We start from the raw sequence: 16,723 nt of genomic DNA, 5'->3' as shown, positions 1-16,723 counted from the left end.
AAATATCAAATAGAGTTATTGACTGTTCCAAATGGCAAAGCCAGAGAGAATTTTAGAATGTAGCTATCTGAATAGGGTGACTCATCCTAACCTGTGTGTACATTTGTAAGCTGTCCAGCATGTCAGTTATGAGACTCAGCTTACAAATTTCCTTAGATTCGTAACAGAAATTGTTCAATATTCAAATAAGTGCAACTTGTCCACTAGACAGACTAGTAGCTGCATCATTCTTGCAAACAAATTAAGAGTGTAATCCTATGCATGTTTAGAAAGAAAAAAGTCTTACAACTCCCAGCATTCCCCAGTCAGCCATGCCTCCTAAATATGCATAGGACTGTGCCTTAAACTGTGCCTAATAGGAAATAACTGCAGTCACTGTGGTTCACTAAATCAGGGTCAGCACTGGAATCTAGAGAGCTAAGTTCAAAGCTCAGCCATGATCTTGGGGGGAGGGGGGTGTCCCACCCAGTCACTTTCAAGTCACTAAACTCTACCTCAGTTAACATTTTATAGCTGATGAACAAAAGCAACCTGCCTCACACGATTTGAGAGGACAAGTAAAGTAACAGATGTTAAAGTAAATTTCAGGTGACATAGGGGAGCTATACCAGGAATCAGTATAAATTAGGGAGGAAGGGCTTGCATATACCTTCTACCCACACTATTATATAGTTGAAATCAATTTAGTATATGCTGCCTTCAGTTGAGGCCGTCTGTGTCTTGAGAGTACTCAGCATTTATCTTCAGTTTTACATGGCTCTCTTTTGGGAAAGTAGGGAACGGAAGAGAAAAGGCCTCAGTCCATTGTATTGGGTACATCAAAGAGTTTTCAATAAAAACTGGGGAGTAATTTTAGTTTTATAAATATCTGCTGTGAAAATTAGGTTAAAAATTAGAATCTTTGACTATTATATCCAAGTAATCAAAGAAATGTACAACACAGTTTACATTAAGTCCATATACAAAGTATTTTTAATAAAGAAATGGGAAGAGACAGGAACTGTATTGACTTGGATAGCCCAGATAGGTTATTTTTCACTGCTCTAAGTGACTTCAGAACTGTTCTATAATATGTCGATGTCCAGACTTTAATGCCTAATATGCACAGCCCTACAATGATTTGATAATTTGCTGAGGCTTTATTACAGTAAACTTACAACAAACCAGATGAGTACTAGGAAATCTAGCTCTTCATTCAATTACAAACAATGAAAAAGCCTTTAAAAATAAAAACTTCTTTGGATCTCTCTTCTCAAAACCATAGAAAATTGCTTCCAAACATAACTTTTTAGTAGTGCATGTTGACCAAGACGAAAACTCCACTAAGTTTTATGGGGCTTACTCTAAGGTAAGTGTGGACAGGATTGGAGCTTATGGGTGCAATTTCTATGCATGTTTAGAGAGAGAGAAGTCCTACGACTCCCAGAATTCTCCACACAGCCATACTGGGAGTTGTAGGAACTTCTTCTGTCTAAACATGCATAGGATTGCACTCTTAAGCTGTGAGTTGTAGGACTGTTTTCTCTCTAAACATGCATAGAATTGTGCCCTTAATTACTGAACTGGTGTAATCACTCAATTTTAGAGGCTATGTTTCAAATGCCCTCACCATTTGAAGTACAGTGAGCGGCCACAAGAGAGATTGTTCTCATTAGTGGCACCTAAGTTCTGGGACTCCCTCCTGACATAATTTTACTCTGTTGAATTTTATTGAATTTTATTTTAAATCCAGCCTTGTTTTTGACTAGAGACCTGGTCACCATAGGCAACAAGGAATTTCATCCAGTGAGTAAGCAGACTGCCAGAGGAGGGACAGAACACTCTGCCCCTTTTCCGCATTTCTGTGTTATGCAACACCTGTACCAAGCTCTCATCTCATGCCAATGTGCAGTTATCGCATTTTATCATAGTAGTGATGGAGGATGCAGAACCAAACCTGCCATTGCTTATACTGGTTTCCGGGAAAAGGTTACCCCTTTGCTGGTAGGCAGTACAAGCAATATCAGTAGATTGCCTACATCACTCATGCTTCCTTATTAGAGGAATGGAGAAAAGAGAGAGAAATATGATGAGAAATCCCCAATCAGTCCTGCCACTTTACACTGCTGTGCTACTTGCCCATGCTCGTAATCAGGCAGCTCTCCAAACCATACCCACCTCTGCCAAGGATGAAGATACCAGGGAGGGAAATCTGCCCATTTATACGTAAGGAAGATCAGCTGCAGCTGCCAGATTGAACAGGGAGCATGACTAGACCGGGAGGGGGGAGGAAAAAGGGGGTAGAAACACTGAGGATCTCCTAGCACCTTGCTGGGAAGTGTTGAATATTGGCCTCAATTACCAGATACTGCCTGTATTGTACTTGAGTTTTTAAAACTAAAGAACAAACTGTTACAAACACTGAACCAGGACAAGTAAATTAAATCAAACAATAGGGTTAAAGTATGGTTACCATACACACAAACGCTGGCTCTTTCAAAAAGCAGAGTTCAGCTATTTAATAATGTATACCCACTACATCAGACTTGTGAATGGTCACTACTCTCTGGTAGCCTGTGGAATGTAAGAAGCCAGGTCACCAGGAAGGGAAAATCTTATTTATCTTCAGACACATTCTGTAAAATTTGACACACAGTCCTGCAATCCCACTTGTCTGAACATAGCTAAATACTGCATTACTTACCTACAAAGTGATAAACCTAGCTCAAACACCTCCTGGGTATGATGGCTCTGCATCACAAATACAAAAATGATCTACCCAGATGCAGCTAAACACAGAAGTAGCATATACAGGAAACTATATACTGCATTTGGATCTTCACCTGCTGAATCACTATCCAGCCCTCACACAGATTCTCGCCTCAGAATTTACATCAAACATTATGAAGATCATCCAATCTGACAAGCACAACAAAAAGGGAAACAACTCTTAACACCCTCAAAACTATATTAAGAATTCAGCTTTGAGGTCAACATTTTCAGTACTGATCAACAAGATGCAAGCAACTCTACTTTCCTTACAACTCTCCTACTATTTAGATACACCATCTCCATCACACCTAGGCTTCAGAACATTCCAGGCCAACAGGTGTGTTGATGGAGGTTTTCAGAAGTTACTTTCCCTAAATCAAGCAGAGTACTTACCTATAGGTAGTATGGAGTCCATTTTCACACTGACCCGGTTCACAGGTAAATGATAGGTGGAGCATTCCACCACCATTTTGCATATGCAAGACATCCAAACCCAGACACTATAGGTTAATTGTGGGTTAAACAACCAACAGGTAACCTAGAATTGTTAGTTTAACTGTGGGTTGATTAACCCACAATTAAGCTATACAGTGTCCGGGTTCAGATATCATGTAGCAACTTCAGATTGGCCCAGTCAGAGGTTGCATGTGCAAGATGGCAGCAGAACACACTGCCAATTAATTAACCCATGATTAGCCATTATTACATGCAAACAGGCCCAATCTGTATGAAGTGTTAACTAAAGTGTCTACTGAGGCTTCGTTGTATCTTCTACCAAGAATGATAATCAAACGCATCTCTTCACACTGCTCGCATTCTATATTGTGTCATGTCAATGCCCAATTCAGTGGGCACAGCTCTTTTAAGGATAAGTACCATTAACAACTGAATTTAGCATCCTACTTCTGCTTTGACCTTTGATCACTTCCAGCCACCTTTACCAAAACTGCCTCTTTAGTAACCTTTGCTGAGGGAGCTGCTGCTCTAATCTTCATGTAACCTTTGCATAACCTTCCATCTAGAATCCTCCCAACAGCTGTTCCCCTTAACTGTATCCATGCCATAACATTCATGTATTTTATATTGCCAATGATGGCTGATATTTAATGGAAGGGCAAATGACAAAGAATGTGACGCATATATAGGATTCTAAACTGTAATCACAGAATTTATTAGGAAAGATCTGAAATCACTATGCATGCCTTTGCTGTACTTGCAAGGGATGGAAAAGACCATTTGACTGGTTTTGGATGTCACAATAACCCATGATGAGTTAATTAAGCCACGATAGCTTAATTAACCCATCGTGGATTACCATGTCATCTGGTGGGAGTTTTTTAACCCACAATGGCTTATTTGGCCAAAATAACCGACTCTGATAACTCACGGTCTGCAAAGTGGCCAGCTACAGAACTGCACGGGAAGAGCAGTCAAAACTGCTGTCTCTCTGCTCTTCGTTGGCTTAGCACTTAGGAACACATTAAAGCGACCAAGCCAGCAGTGTAAAGGGAGGGAAGGGAATGAGTAGGATTGGGACCAAACCTCACAGCCAGCCTCACCTACTAAAGAGGCACCCAATGCATCATCAGAACCCAGGACCCTGACACTGAGAGCAAACATAATCCCAGATAGAGATGTTGAAAACCCCATAGCAATTTAACGCTCATTTGCTAAAGCACTATTCTCACCATAGCCATTGCTGGCAGAGGCTTTAACATCTTCCCAATACTGCAATTGCAAATTTGCACAATTATGAGTTCACACTAATCCTCAATTCTGCAAATTCGCAACTGCAGTATTGGGAAGACGTTAAAGCCTCTTTGCCAGCAATAGCTATGGGGGGAATTGCACTTTAGCAAATGAACGTTACATCTCTATGAAGCTTCATCCTGATCCTGCAACTTCCAAGGTTTTATAGCCACCTTGGATTATCGGTGCCATCAGTGTCAGGGTTTTGAGCACGCATCGGGTGCCTCCTGAGTAGGGAAGGCTGGCTATAAGGTTTGGTTATGATCCTGCAAACCCCCATGGTGTTATAGGCATCTCCCCATTTGCTGCACTTGGGATTTTCGCTCCCCTGGGGTAACTGCACAGGGTTTTGAGGGTGCCTCAGCCCCTCCCGACAAGAAGAGGCTGTGTGGGGATCTTGGTCCCAATCCTGAAACCCCCAAGGTTTTATAACCACATCCCCCTTTTTGCTGCAGTTGGGATTTTTGCTGCTTGGTGAGTGATCACACCCAGTTTTGATGGTGGATTAGGTGCTTCCTGACTGGGGGAGACTGTGTATGGTTTTGCCTGGATCCTGCAAACTTCCAGCACTTTAGAGGTGAAACAGCACCATTGCTTGGGCGGGAGGACTGCAGCAGGACAGGGGCGGTCAAATTACACACAGCTTTAATAAGCTACTCATTACAGGGCATCGTGGACTGTTTAAAAAATAAGCTACTGTGAGTAGCTTATTAAGCCACCATGGGTTATTGTGATGTCCAAACACAGCCTTCAGGAGTATAGCCCTGCCCCTTAGGATCAGTACCTGTAGTACCAGGATATGTAATTTTCCAAAGTATACAAATCCCTTACTGAAGTTTTAAACAAGTCAAAAGGAAGCAGAGGTAGAAGAATTAAACAAGGTTTGTAGGAGAGGTGGTTAAGGAAAAACTACATTTGTAAAGGCCTACATAAAATAATCATTCATTGTCAAAGAAATCTGCACTACTTATGACAGGGTAGTTTCAAGTATCTGTACTCAAAGGAGTGATGTATCAAAAATTAAGTATAGGGCTACAAAATGGAAATAAGGATAATTCTAGCCTGATCACCCTTCATTCCCATTAATTTGACAGAGTATCCATATGGAGGGTAAACTCTTCCCAACAGCAATGATGCTTAAACAGAAAAAAAAAAGGGGGGGGGCTTGAAGGGTCACAACTCCCATCAGTCCCAGCACAGCCAATGGTGAGGCATCATGGGTGTTGTAGGCCAAAAACATCTGGAAGGACACAATTTGGCCACCCATGCCTTAAACCCACATAGATTTGGGGAGAGGAAGGATATGGGAGGCAATTCATGTTTTATTACTATAGTATTTATGATAGCATGTTCTTTCATTTGCAGAGCTCAAGCTTCTATCAGGAGCCAACCATTAAGTAAACTCCTCCCAACTGCAACTCAGTACTGCACGCACTAGAGTGCTATCAAGAAAGCCAGAAGGCATGATAAAACTCATTCTAACACTTCTTAGCACCAGATCTCTTCACAACCTACCGACTCAGCAGAGCGTTGATTCTGTATAGCTGCAAAAATTATCAACTTGAGTTAATTTGGAAGAACATCTATAATAGCTACATAAACAACTGCTAAAGCTAGCAACATCAATGCTGCAAGAACAGCCACTATGGCAACACTCTATCCATGGCTCATTCTCAGGTAACTGAGTTCACACATCACCCTAAACCACAGTTTAGCGCAACGTGAATGAACTGCAGCAAGTCTTGAGCTCTCCTCCTGCCCTAGGTTAAGAAGCTTCTGTTTCTGCTTTTGATTAAGCATAGCTTACTATGTTGTCTGGACCCAGAACTGTGGTTAATCTTAAATATAGTTAAAATAAGCCAGCTTCAGTAACTATAGTTTGAATCTGGCTTGTTTGAAACTAACAGTTAATATGTTAACAACAGTTTGCCAGTCCAGACAAGTGCTTCTGAACTCCTCCCAGCCACACGGGAGGAGGGAGCATGTAAGCCTGAGGCTCAATGCCACTTCAAACCTCCCATAACTCAAATGGTATCAAGACAGCTGTCTGAAATATTAGTTGCTGAGGGAAATACATTTTTTTAAATGACTCAAATTCTAGGTGCCCAAGTATGCTTTTAAAAAATTAAAGTAACAATTTCCTCAGTCAGAACTTTGAATGTCAGATCTAGAGAGACCACTTAATCATGTAAATATACGTGTATACTACCATAATTTGATTATGTAGGTACATGCCTACTGAATGAAAACTTGTTGTTTTATGAAGTATTTCAAGAATCCAGATGTGTATTGCTCTGTGGGATTTCATCTGAACACACCAGAGATTTCTGGTAAACATGATTTGTTTTTCTTCAATTCTTGAGCAGGTGGATTTTACTAATGAATAGTATTATTACCCTATGATTTTCACCTGAAGCTTGTCTCCCATTATACCTCAAATCTCTTACCAACTGTCAGGTACAAGGTTTTCAGAAACTAGTAACATTAAAATAAAGACAGGGGTTAAGCCACAGGTTTACCATTACAGATTTGCATAAAATTTAGAACCAGTTGCCAAGAGAACAAACAGAGCTGCAAGCAAGCAAGTCAGGCCTCAGTTTTCCTGCTTCTGCACTAAAATGTGAAGTGGGGACCCTGGAATTTAGACACAAATTAATTAACAGGGTTAAGGTGACCCAACAGCTCTTTTTGCAGGCAGAATTCACTAGTTTCCACTTTGCATGTTACAGCAGAACATTTCTTTCAGTCACATTTCTGCTTTCCTAATTTCTCTTAATATACATAGTGGGTCCTGAAAATTTCTACAGAGGTGTTTTCAAAAGAATCAAGGAAAAAATCAAACCTATTATCCTAGCCATAAAGATATGTTTTCCTTTAAAAATTTAACACTCTAATTAAAGAGCAATCCTATGACCACTAGACACTGTCTACAGGGCCATGGGATTTTTTGGGTTCTTGGAACCAAGCTCAGAGCCAGGGCTCCAAGCTTGGTTCCCAGATACCATGCTCCCCACCCCCGCCCCCACCGCTTCCTCGTAGCCAGTGGGGTTCTCTCTGCACCACCTGCTTCTCCATGTTCGCAAACGGAGCATGGAGCAGGTGAAAAGGGGGTGCTCCTGAGGATGGGGAGGAGATCGCAGAAGCCTCTTTACAAAGCTTCCTATGCATCACACAGCCTCCCCCCCTCCTGCTCCAGTGTCCCTGTCTAGACACACGAAATCGTGCATCTAGCCAAAAATGCAGGGTGGCCAGAGCACAGAGAGGAGGATCCCCTCCGTGCTCCAGCCACCCTGCATAGGATAGTTGCCAGCCTCCAAGTTCGGAGGCTGGCAACTATCTTCATATGATTACGCCCTTAATTACACATTGTTCACAAACAACTGGATGTCTGTTTTTACTGTACTAAGATTATTTCTCTGGAAAATTATCCTAGTTTGCAAGATATTGGAAAAAATAGGTATACTACCTTACAGTGCTGCTATAAGCATTACTAAGAAAATGTATGCAAAGTGCTATGACCTTTGGAGGATACCATGATCAATAGTATTAAAAACTGCTGAAAGATCAGGTAAGAGAAACAAGAGTCACACTCACTCTATCCCTCTCCTGATAAAGGTCCTCCATCAGGGTGACCAAGATTGATTCCACCCCATACCCAGGCTGGAACTCAGCCTGGACTGGGTCTAGACAACTAGTACTCTCCAAGGCTGCCCATAGATGAGTCGCTACCACCTTCTGAGCAACTTGCCCAAAAAGGGATTATTCGTCACTGGGTGGTAGATCCAGGGAGGGATTTTTCAGGGGTGGTTGAACAATTGCCTCCTTAAGGACAGCAGGGACCACCCCCTCACACAATGATGCATTTACCATTTCCTAGACCTACCCAGTCAAACCCACTCAGCTAGCTCAAATAAGAAACAAGAAGACAAGCAGTGAGTCAAACTGCTACATGCATCTTGTCCATGTCCTCAGGCTGCGGAAGCTGAAACTGATCCCTGTACCACATGGAAAAGCTCCACTGAGCAGCTACTCCAGGACACAATGGAGACAGCAAAGTATATACTACTAATGAACTCACTCTCCAAGTGTGGATCTTTATGTAGCCAAAACATACGAGGAGATTATCAGCAGGCTTGGGGAAACCCAAAGGTTTGCAGAAGTACAAAACTCTCTAGAGAAAAGCCCTATAAGGGAGAAAACCCAAGAGCAGTACAGTGAGGTCTACATATGCTGAGTGAGCATGGAATGCTGAGTCTTTGGACGAGGGATGGAAATCTGAATGAGGAACAGAATGGATCATCCTGGAAAAGGGCATGGGGGGCTGGCATCCTGAACAGGAGCACTCCACAGTGCAACATTTTGTAATGTAATGCCTAGCTTGGAGAGCCAGTGTAGTGTAGTGGCGAGAGTGACGGACTGGGAGCCGGGAGGTCCGGGTTCTAGTCCCCACTTGGCCATGGAAGCTCACTGGGTGACTTTGGGCCAGTCACAGACTCTCAGCCCAACCCACCTCACAGGGTTGTTTTTGTGAGGATAAAATGGAGAGGAGGAGGATAATGTAAGCCGCCTTGAGTTCCTTGCGAGAGGGAGAAAGGCGGGGTATAAATGCAATAAATAAATAAATAAATAAATAGCTTGGAACTAGGATCGCTTGGTTCAGAGATCTTGTGTGAGTGTGGTGTTGTTTTAAAAAAGTCTTGGGAAAGGGCTATGAGAAATCTCCAACCGAGTACACAGCGTTGCAACTGGTGCTTTTCAAAGAGATCCATGTACATACGCACGTGACCATGAACTCTTGTGAAGTGTCACCTGCAGATGGTTGGGATTAGTATGGGCAACTAAACTAATTTAAGGAAAGATAACCAGACCGGAGCTATTCTGGGTGGTTATTTAGAGTTATTATGGCTACCAGTTTCAGCTATAACCCATCAGTATATATCATTTTTTGCTGGAAAAAACTATTTTTTTCTCAGATGTGCAAGTACTCCAGTTTCTGCTTAAAGTGATATCGCAGTATCACCTCTGCAAATTAAAGCAAAACCAGCAGTTAATGGAATTGGTTGATCATCATGCTACACAAATTAAGAATTGTGTCCTTCGCTACATTATTATTAGAACTGTAGCCCTTTAATTGACAGGTTGACTATTAGAGGCACAATTTCAATTGCTATGGGGAAGTTTCTATTTGTGGGGATGCAAAGTTACTGATTCTAGTGTGTTACTGTAATAGTGAATGAAAAAGAAAATACTAAATATGGCTTAACTATGGGTGGTAGATTGTGTATTTAAGCTGTAAGTTGCTTTATCTTTCCTTCGACAGCTTAAAAAGGAATCTATCTTGATGCTTTGATTACATGCAATTAAAAATTGGTTGTTAAAAAGCAGATCAGCTAATTTAATTGGTTGACTGTGCTGTTTTCCATGAAAATCAAGAAAGTTAAAGCTACATATTACCTCAGTTCTCCACTACTACTAATAGCATACTTTAGTAATAGCATACTTTTAACTATCATTATAATAGTGCTCCACTCCAAAAATTTGTGTTCACATTGAAACTAGAGATGTAGTTCCCCATAATTAGCAATCTGCATCAGATATTTGTTGTGAATGAAGAGTAAGATATTATGGTATTTAGACAGCAGAAAGGAATGAGACACTGCACTTTTGAATATGCATCCAAGGTAAGAAGGGCCTCCTGACAGAAATGCTACTCCTGAATTAGCAACAGATTGGCATTCAGTTTCTCTGAATTTGCTGTAATGGCAGCGGAAACAGCTAGTGTCAGTCGCCAGGCACCAAGGTCCTACACAAGCATTTAGCGGGGCTGGGCAACTTGTGGCCCTTCTGATGTTTTCGCCTACAACCCTCATCATCATCGCTCACCACTAGCTATGCTGGCCAGGGCTGATGGGAGATTTAAGCCAAAATATCTGGAGGACCACAAGTTGCCCACCCCTGATATATAGGAAAATATAGGGGTGTCTTTCCAGAGCTGGCTTCTGATACCTGTAGTATCAAGATTTGCTAGGATTAAAATGGCACATATGTGCAAGCACATTTATCTGGTTTGCGTCTATGTGCCCCATCATCTTTTAGTTCTATACACAGAGGTAGTTGCCACAGAAATTTAGAGGTCTAACAGTATCAGTCTCAGAAGTCACAGTTGTAGAGGCAGTGGAGACCCTCCAACTGGAAAGTCAATTTGAAATACATGGTATCTGAAAAGATTTTAAGACTGCAGAAAGAGTCTGTTCATCTTTTACTCATTGAACAGAACCATTGTATTAATATTTATTTATAAAGCACATAACTCTTTCAGATACTCTATAAATCACACTGTTAAGTTTATGTTTGTTATTTCCAGCTGCAGAAACATATTAATTCTATTTTGATAACAAAAGCTTGATTTATAAACATTTTACCTTCTTCCTTGATTTTAAGAAGCTAGTCATTTCAACTAGCTGCTAAAGTGCAAACAAATTTTATCAAGCACTCAACTGGAAAATATGAGAAGTTTCCAAAGTCTCTCTCCCCCTCCCCCATATGTCATGGGGAAATTAAAGCAGTGGGTCAGGCAAGCAACAGAATCTGAGAGAAAATGTTATTTAGCTAAGCAAGTGGCCAAGTTGCAAGACTAACCTAACTATTAAGCCTGAACTCAACTGTATTATCCAAGCCTACCTGCAATTATAAGGTTAGCGCTGCTGCTTTTGATGTCACCATCCTCCATGTTTCTGTTTGAGTTCTTCTCTTTTAAGCCATGTACTGCATTATCAAAAGACACACATTTGCCAGACAAAATTTCTTCACTGACTGACTGAGTACTTTTGCTATTAGATTCAAGTACAGAAGAGAAGTCTCCGGACTGAGACGTTTCAACAGACTCCAACTGAGAGGAACCTTTAGCTTGTGACACGTTCTTTGAAGATACTGGCAACGATTCTTCATCACTGTCAAATCCAAATGGATCTTCTATTGCTTCCTCTTCTACTTTGGGTTTTTTAGGAATTTCAGAAATGTCTGGCTTGATGTTTGGCCTCTTCTGCCCTAGCTTGGCCATAAAGGTAGTTTCTCCCCATTTGGTACTAAGAGTGGTCCGTTTGTTGGAAAAAACTTCATCAAATTTTGAACTGCCATTGCCCCCTTTCCTGCTATATGTCTTCCCAAATCTGGATGTCATTTTGACACCTGTTTCATATTCTCTGTTAAAAGATAAAATGAATATGTTAGAACACAATTTTTACTGTATTTTACTAAATTAAGAGTAACCTATAGAAGCTTTTTTTGAAATTTAGCAATGGTTACAACAAACAATACCCACAGCACTTTTACAAAAGGTCAGATCATGTCATGGATTTAACGATCTAAGATAAATTAGGGGACAATCCTATGTTTGTTTAGACATAAAAGAAGTCCTACCATTCCCAGAATTCCCCAGCAAGCCATGCTGGCTGGGAGTTGCATTGGATTGCACCCTTAGTCATCTTTGATATTTGTTTTCAAAAAAATTTGCACGCACAAATAGCACCTGAAAAGACTTGATCTGAAAAGAGTTGTGAGGTTTTGCCCTAACCTAGCCTTCCCAAGATTAGTGCCCTCCTGATGTGCTGAACTACAACTGGTGACCACTGACCATGTTGGCTGGGGATGATGGGACTTTATGTCCAACACATCTTGGGGGCTTCAGGTTGAGGAGGGCTGCTGTAATCAATTACTATGTACAATTCCTTGGGGGAGGGGGTTAAAATTAAAAATATGATATTCACACCAGAAAGCATTTGCATCAAGCCTAGAAAAATTCTACCTAAGGTTGAAAATTCTGCCCTGCCCTCATCTATACACAACTCTCAAATTAGACCCCTGGGGGTAGGTCTCAGGAGAAGGGGCTCATAGGTTTCCTGTGCCTATTTTAGACTACAGGCCCCTTGGAGTAGGGACCTGCCATACCTGTTATTTGTTAAGTGCCATATATGTGTATAGTGCTATATCAGGCATCATTATCAGTAAGTTTAAAGGCTTCTCACTCTTAGCCACAACACTAATCTGGGCTGCCACTTCTAAAATGTCTACCATCAGAGGCTCAGTCCCTGATTTTGGTACTCAAGCCATACACCGTTTTGGTCATCACTGACAATGGTGTCTGTTTTACTTGCGGTTTGAACCACAGCCATTACACCGTTTCTCCATTTGGCTTAGTCCTACTCTAGGGGCATCACAGCAAGCTGGCAAGGAACAAGAAGGCCCAAACCATCACACACATTTGCCCAGTACCTAAGAAATAGGCCAGTTGTTACAGACCACAACTACGAGAAAAGAAAAGCCCCCCAAATTCAGAGAGCCAAATTTTGTGCTGCTCAAATACCAGGACTGTAACATACTGTTACAGATTGTACAGTAAACCGCACCTCTTTTTGACTGACCCACATTTGCTGCTATATTCAAACAACTTTTAAATTTATTGGTTGCCAAAAACAAATTAGCTTATCGATCAACACTTGCATAAGGCAAAAAAAAGAATCAGCCTTACCTGTTGTGGCTATCACTTCCAGAAAGATGGGGACTGTTTGGATATACACCACCCTTCCCCAGCCAGGTGACTTCTAGATGTTTTTGACTACAATTCTCAGCACTGTCAACCATTGGCCATGCTGGCTTGGGTGGATGGGAGTTAAAGTCCAAAACACCTAGAGGGTACCAGGTTGTGCAAGGCTGATATGCACCACCGAGAAAGTCGGGGTGGGGGGAGAGATTCTGAAGTCAGATTAGCAATAAATGGACCATACTTCAACAGGAAATCAGCCAGCCAACCTAGTAAGGCTTTTGGTAGTTTCCTTAAGAATCTTGGAATTCCATCTATATGGTTTTCATTGCAGAAGCTCATTTCTAGATGTCATAACAGATGATAAAACTACTGATTATGGGATCACAGTGCATCTTACTAAAGCTGCAAAAACCAAAATGCACGTTTTTTTCTTGCTCAACTATCCTGAGCAAATATTTGAATTAATAACAATAGGCTCCTGATCAGCCAAGGAGACATTCAGCTAAAGAGATACACAATTCAATATACAAACCTTGTACAGATAAGCCAATATTGCTAAAACAATTGTGTCTACTGTAATTCCACCTGACTTCAAATAAACTGATTTATGCCGATTCTCCCCACCATTCTCAAAATATGTTGACCATTAATATATATATGTAGAAATTTTTATATCAACTAGATGAAACCACCCAGAGAGCTTCAGCTACTGGGCAGTAGAGAAATGTAATAAATACATAAATTTAGTTTATCTTCTCAGCATATATTTTTCTTTCAGCATCTAAGACAATGGTGTGAAAATTATTTCTTAATGTTTAGGTTTATATCCCATCTTATCTCAGAAAAGTCAAAGCAAGTTTTTCCAGGTGGTACATGCACAACATGAGCTGAGTCAGTGTTTGCCAAGACAGTTGCAGCCTCAAGCACTCCAAGACAGCCCTGAAGTAGAGTGGATCATAGTCAGAAGCCTAGAGAGTACAGAGTCATGACTGATTGTTGACAGGCCATGAAGAGAAAACCAGAGACTTCTCACCAGATGGAGATTGTGGAGAGCATCCCTAACAGCTAAAAACCTGACATGCTATGTGGAAAACCTAGCCCAGAAGTATCCCAAGGCTGTGCACCTCATCAGTGTTGGATGAAACCTCTCAATACGTGTCTTTACTCGCACAAGACTAGGGATTACAGGGCAGCTGCTGTATAAACCTGTCACCCTTATCACAAGGTTCTGGAGCTCAGGGACATTTGGCAGAAGAGTACAAGTATTGGCAAGCCTTATATAGCTATCTTTACACATTTACATCTTAACTAGAATATTTTATTAAACTATAAAAGAAGATCCATCCATTAGTAGACCACCATAGTGATATCTGGATGCATGCTCAGTTGTACTCAAAAAAGCGAATAGAAGGGGAAACTCATAGGTGACCTCCACATCAACAGCATTTCATGGGTTGCAACTTGTCAACATACTTTAGGTATAACTGACGTTGCCTGCCAAGAGAAGTTTACAATCAGTACAGCATGCAGGTTTTCAGACTAGCATCTTTTGTAATTACTGAAATCTACATGAACAAAGAATATCATACATCGTTTTACTTCACTGTATTTCCCTACAATCTAATTACGCAGGGAACATTATAAATCTCCAAACACCTAAGTCAATCTCAGATTTCAAGTCAAATTAAACTTATTCTGAAAGCATTACCTTGCCCACAATTAAGGAAAAGCATTAAAGTAACTTCCCCTTTCTGCCTTCTGTTTCAGAAGTTTTGCTTTCTACTTTACAACTAGCCTTTTCATGCTACTTGCCACTAAGATATTAGTTGGAAACTCGGGCACTGAAAAACAAACAAGCTTTATTTACACCATTACTAAATACTAATGCTATACTTATACAATTCCCCCAAAACCTATACTGAGAGTTGGTTTTGCCTGATCAATCCTTTTAAAGACAGCATGCCTCAAGTACCTTAATAATGCATTTTCTTGTACGGCTCCTAGAAAATGGAAAGCGGGCTTCCTAGATTTAAGGCATGGATGATGCCTTATGATGGTAGCAGAGGGGTGGGAAAATAAGAAGACGGTCATCCAGAATGAAAACACAACACTAATGGGAGACGTCGTCATTTCCCTTCTGTCTCACTTATCGCTGTTACCTCCCCACCCCCCAAGTAACTAGTAAGCAACTGCCTGCGCAATCATGAGAACCAACTCAGAAAGAGAATCCCGCTCTACTGCTTCCGGACCGGGGTCCCTCCGAACAATGATGGGGAGGGGAAAGAGACACTGAACCCCAGGGAAGGAGCCTGGCCGCACCCTCGTCGAGGCGTAGGGAAAGGATCACATGAGAGCTTGACAGGAGTTTGCCTCCTCTCCACTTTTAAGAACTACCACCAAGTCTACAACCGACACGAAATGGGCGATTCCAAGGGAGGTCAACAGCATCTCACCGGCACCTCCCACCCACCCCGGAAAGAGACAGGGAGGCCGCCGTTCTAAAACGCCTCTTGCTCCGGATTACGATCCACCTGACCCTTCCAGGCTTCAGCGAATAAACTCGCCTCGAACAACCCCACGGAAGGGAGGGGAATTGCCTCACGCAGCCCGATTCTCTATGGGAAATAAGACCCACTGAGCGCGGGGGGTTACTCCAAGGAAAGTGCGCATACCACTGCAGCCATAGAACCCGATTCTCTGTGCACGTTCCCTCGGAACTTGTCCCGCCGCGTTCAACGAGTCCTCCAAGTGCGCGCTCGTAGGATTGCAGCCCGATCCTGGCAGCGCCTACTCAGAAGCCCCCTCCTAACCTAATTCCACGGTCCCAAGCGCCCTCCCCACCCGAAAACACACACACGCAACTCCCCTGGCGTCATCCTCAGGGCCGCCTGAACTTCCCCCCTTCCCTTTCGCGGCCTACGAAGCTTCCTATGCAAGAGTCCTGGAAAGCGGGAAGAAAGAGAAACCACCGTCTCTCCCTCCCCCGGTCCCTTTCAGACGAGAGGCAGGCGAGGCCTAAGGAAGTTTGGTCGGCCTCTCTCAATACTTACCTCAGCAAGGCCCAGGGAGGGGAGCTAGCGAGGGGGGAAAAACCTGCCTGGAGAGGTGGCGAAGGACGGAGCTGGCGGAGGCTCCCGGTCTCGCGCGCACGTCACTCTTCGAATTCCCAACCGTCACCCGGAGGAGCCAACCGTCTGAGTGCGCTCGCTGCTCCTTTCCGTCACTCGGTGTCTTCGGGCGACGCCCCCGGGCCTCAGTGCCTTCTCTCGCCTCCCCCCTGGGCTAAGGCGCTGGCGCCGCGGTCTCCCAGTAGCACTGGTGGCAGCAGCGCCTCCGCCTTCGCCTCCTCCTGCGCCGCCGCTTTCTCCGCGCCGGGATTATTACGACTACTGCGGCTGCTCTTTGAACAGGGCCCTGGACCATCTCTCCGCCATTTGCCCCCCGCTCCTTCCGTCACTGCGCTTCACACATTCGGCCTCCCTCCGTCCTCGCCGCGGCCAATCACGGCCCGTTTTACTCAACCGACAAGCCGGGCGACGTCGCGCATGCGCCTCTTTCCACGGCGAACAGGTCCAGCTGTGCGTGCGCGCGCCCGCCGAGAGCCTGGTCGGGTTCGGAGTTGTCGGCCGGGGACGTTCGAGCGCCTTCCCCCCGTCCCCCTCCCGACTTCCCTCTGGGGCC

At 43.0% G+C, this 16,723-nt stretch overlaps 1 protein-coding gene across 10 annotated transcripts in view; it reads right to left on the bottom strand.

Annotated features, from left to right (window-relative positions):
- Window positions 1-16,497, bottom strand: part of WAPL (WAPL cohesin release factor) — a 57,191-nt gene extending 40,694 nt beyond the window's left edge. For 3 of the 10 annotated variants that reach the window (XR_014789341.1, XR_014789340.1, XM_084845332.1), the window contains exons 1-2: window positions 16,093-16,497; window positions 11,182-11,702 (exon numbers count right to left, since the gene is read on the bottom strand). Coding sequence is in view for 3 of the 10 variants with exons in the window: in XM_084845332.1 (XP_084701458.1) it covers window positions 11,182-11,680 (499 nt within the window). In the remaining 7 variants the exon portion in view is untranslated. Of the gene's footprint in view, window positions 1-11,181; window positions 11,703-15,014; window positions 15,267-16,092 lie in introns of those variants that run through there. The other 7 variants (XR_014789342.1, XR_014789343.1, XM_084845333.1 and 4 more) reach the window with 3 other exon arrangements.
- Window positions 16,498-16,723: the final 226 nt, after the last annotated feature.

Source organism: Heloderma suspectum, chromosome 3 (genome assembly GCF_057233095.1).
Source record: "Heloderma suspectum isolate Gila_16-S chromosome 3, 16-S_ref, whole genome shotgun sequence".
Taxonomy (NCBI): Eukaryota; Metazoa; Chordata; class Lepidosauria; order Squamata; family Helodermatidae; genus Heloderma; species Heloderma suspectum.
This window is presented reverse-complemented; position numbering and strand designations above follow the sequence as displayed.